Here is a 1,595-nt window from a genome sequence, read left to right as displayed (position 1 = left end):
CTACTAAGGCAGTAGGTTTTTTTTTGTGTAACTCCTAATCAGGTTGCTGTTCAAAGCTTACGGGTCCTGACCATGATACAGGTAGTACTGGTTTTACATGTTTACCAGAATGATAAATCGCGGCTACAGGATTCGAACCCGGGACCCCTCACACCCGAATCAAGCGTGCTAACCACTAGGCCATCACATCAAATTAGTCAGATGTACAAGAGCGTGCCACAGGGAAATTTGGCAGTGGAGGGAGGAATGAAAGAGGAGACTTACTGATTGAATGGGCGACAGCAAATAACTTGAAGATCATGAATACCGTCTACAAGAAGAAGATATCAAGAAGATGGACATGGCAAAGCCCAGATGGATGTACAAGAAACGAAATTGATTACATCATGACAAACAGACCGAACATCTTCACGGATGTGAAAGTGCTAAACAGATGGATGCGGGCAGTGACCACAGAGCAGTTATGGGAGTGATTAGGATCAATGTCAGGAAGGACAGACAGAAATGCCTGTCAAATCCATCAAAGAGACCTAGTATCGAGCAACTGGTCATAAAGAAAGACGAGTTCCAAATCCTCCTAACGAACAGATTCAGTGCACTAGAGCTAGAAGGTGAAGATGGAGTAGATGAAATGAACGATAGAATAACGACCACCATCCTAGAATGTGCATCAGAAGTCGCACCGGCCAGTAAAATGAAGGACTCAAAGCTCTCAACAGAAACGAGGATTCTCATGAAGAAAAGACGGATGATGAAGAAAATGGAGGTAAACAACAACAGGGACATCAGAAACAACATCGAATATGCAGAACCGGATAAGACCATCAAGAAGAAGGCAAGGGAAGACATCAGGAAGCAGAACATGAAGAAGATAGCAGAGACCATCGAAAATGGAAAGAGCATGAAAAGAGCAAAGAGATCCTTTCAACTAGGGCAGGATAGAATGCTGACTCTTCTAGACAAAGATGAAAATGAGCTCACCACACAAGACCAGATATTAGAACGAGTAGAAGAATTCTATGGAGAGTTGTATGACAGCAACAAGGGAATAGAAATCTCAACAAAGGCATGCGATCTACCAGACATAACAGCTTGGGAAGTAGAGTCAGCAGTCCAGAAAATGAAGAACGGAAGGGCAGCAGGAAATGACAACATCAAAGCAGAAATGGTAAAAGCAGGAGGAGATATCCCATCTCAGGAATTAGCCAGGCTCTTCACAAAGTGCTAAATCTGAAGAAAATTCCTGTAGCATGGAAGAACGCCAACATGATCATAATGTTCAAAAAGGGCAATAGGAAAGACATCAAGAATTACAGACCCATCTGCCTACTTTCTAATTTGTACAAGATTTACACCAAAATATTGACCGAAAGGCTAACAAGACAACTAGATGAAGCGCAGCCAAAGGAACAAGCAGGTTTCAGAGGCCAGTACACCACTACTGATCATATGCACACTGTCAACCAGCTCAAAGAGAAATGTCTTGAGTATAACATTCCACTATGTGTAGCATTCGTTGATTATGAAAAAGCCTTCGACTCAGTAGAAACCCAGTATATACTGGCATCCCTGCAAGATCTAGGGATCGAAGATGG

At 42.7% G+C, this 1,595-nt stretch overlaps 1 protein-coding gene across 1 annotated transcript; it reads left to right on the top strand.

Moving 5' to 3' along the window:
* Positions 1 to 433: 433 nt before the first annotated feature.
* On the top strand, positions 434 to 1,228 carry LOC147763819 (uncharacterized). Its single transcript, XM_087001090.1, has one exon. The coding sequence runs from the start codon at positions 434 to 436 to the stop codon at positions 1,226 to 1,228; it is 795 nt and encodes a 264-aa protein (XP_086857216.1).
* Positions 1,229 to 1,595: the final 367 nt, after the last annotated feature.

The sequence above is a fragment of the Lingula anatina genome, chromosome 1, assembly GCF_051362555.1.
Source record: "Lingula anatina isolate TDL-2025a chromosome 1, LinAna3.0, whole genome shotgun sequence".
In the NCBI taxonomy this organism is placed as follows: Eukaryota; Metazoa; Brachiopoda; class Lingulata; order Lingulida; family Lingulidae; genus Lingula; species Lingula anatina.
Note: the sequence above shows the minus strand (reverse complement) of the source record. Positions and strands in the feature narration are given on the sequence as shown.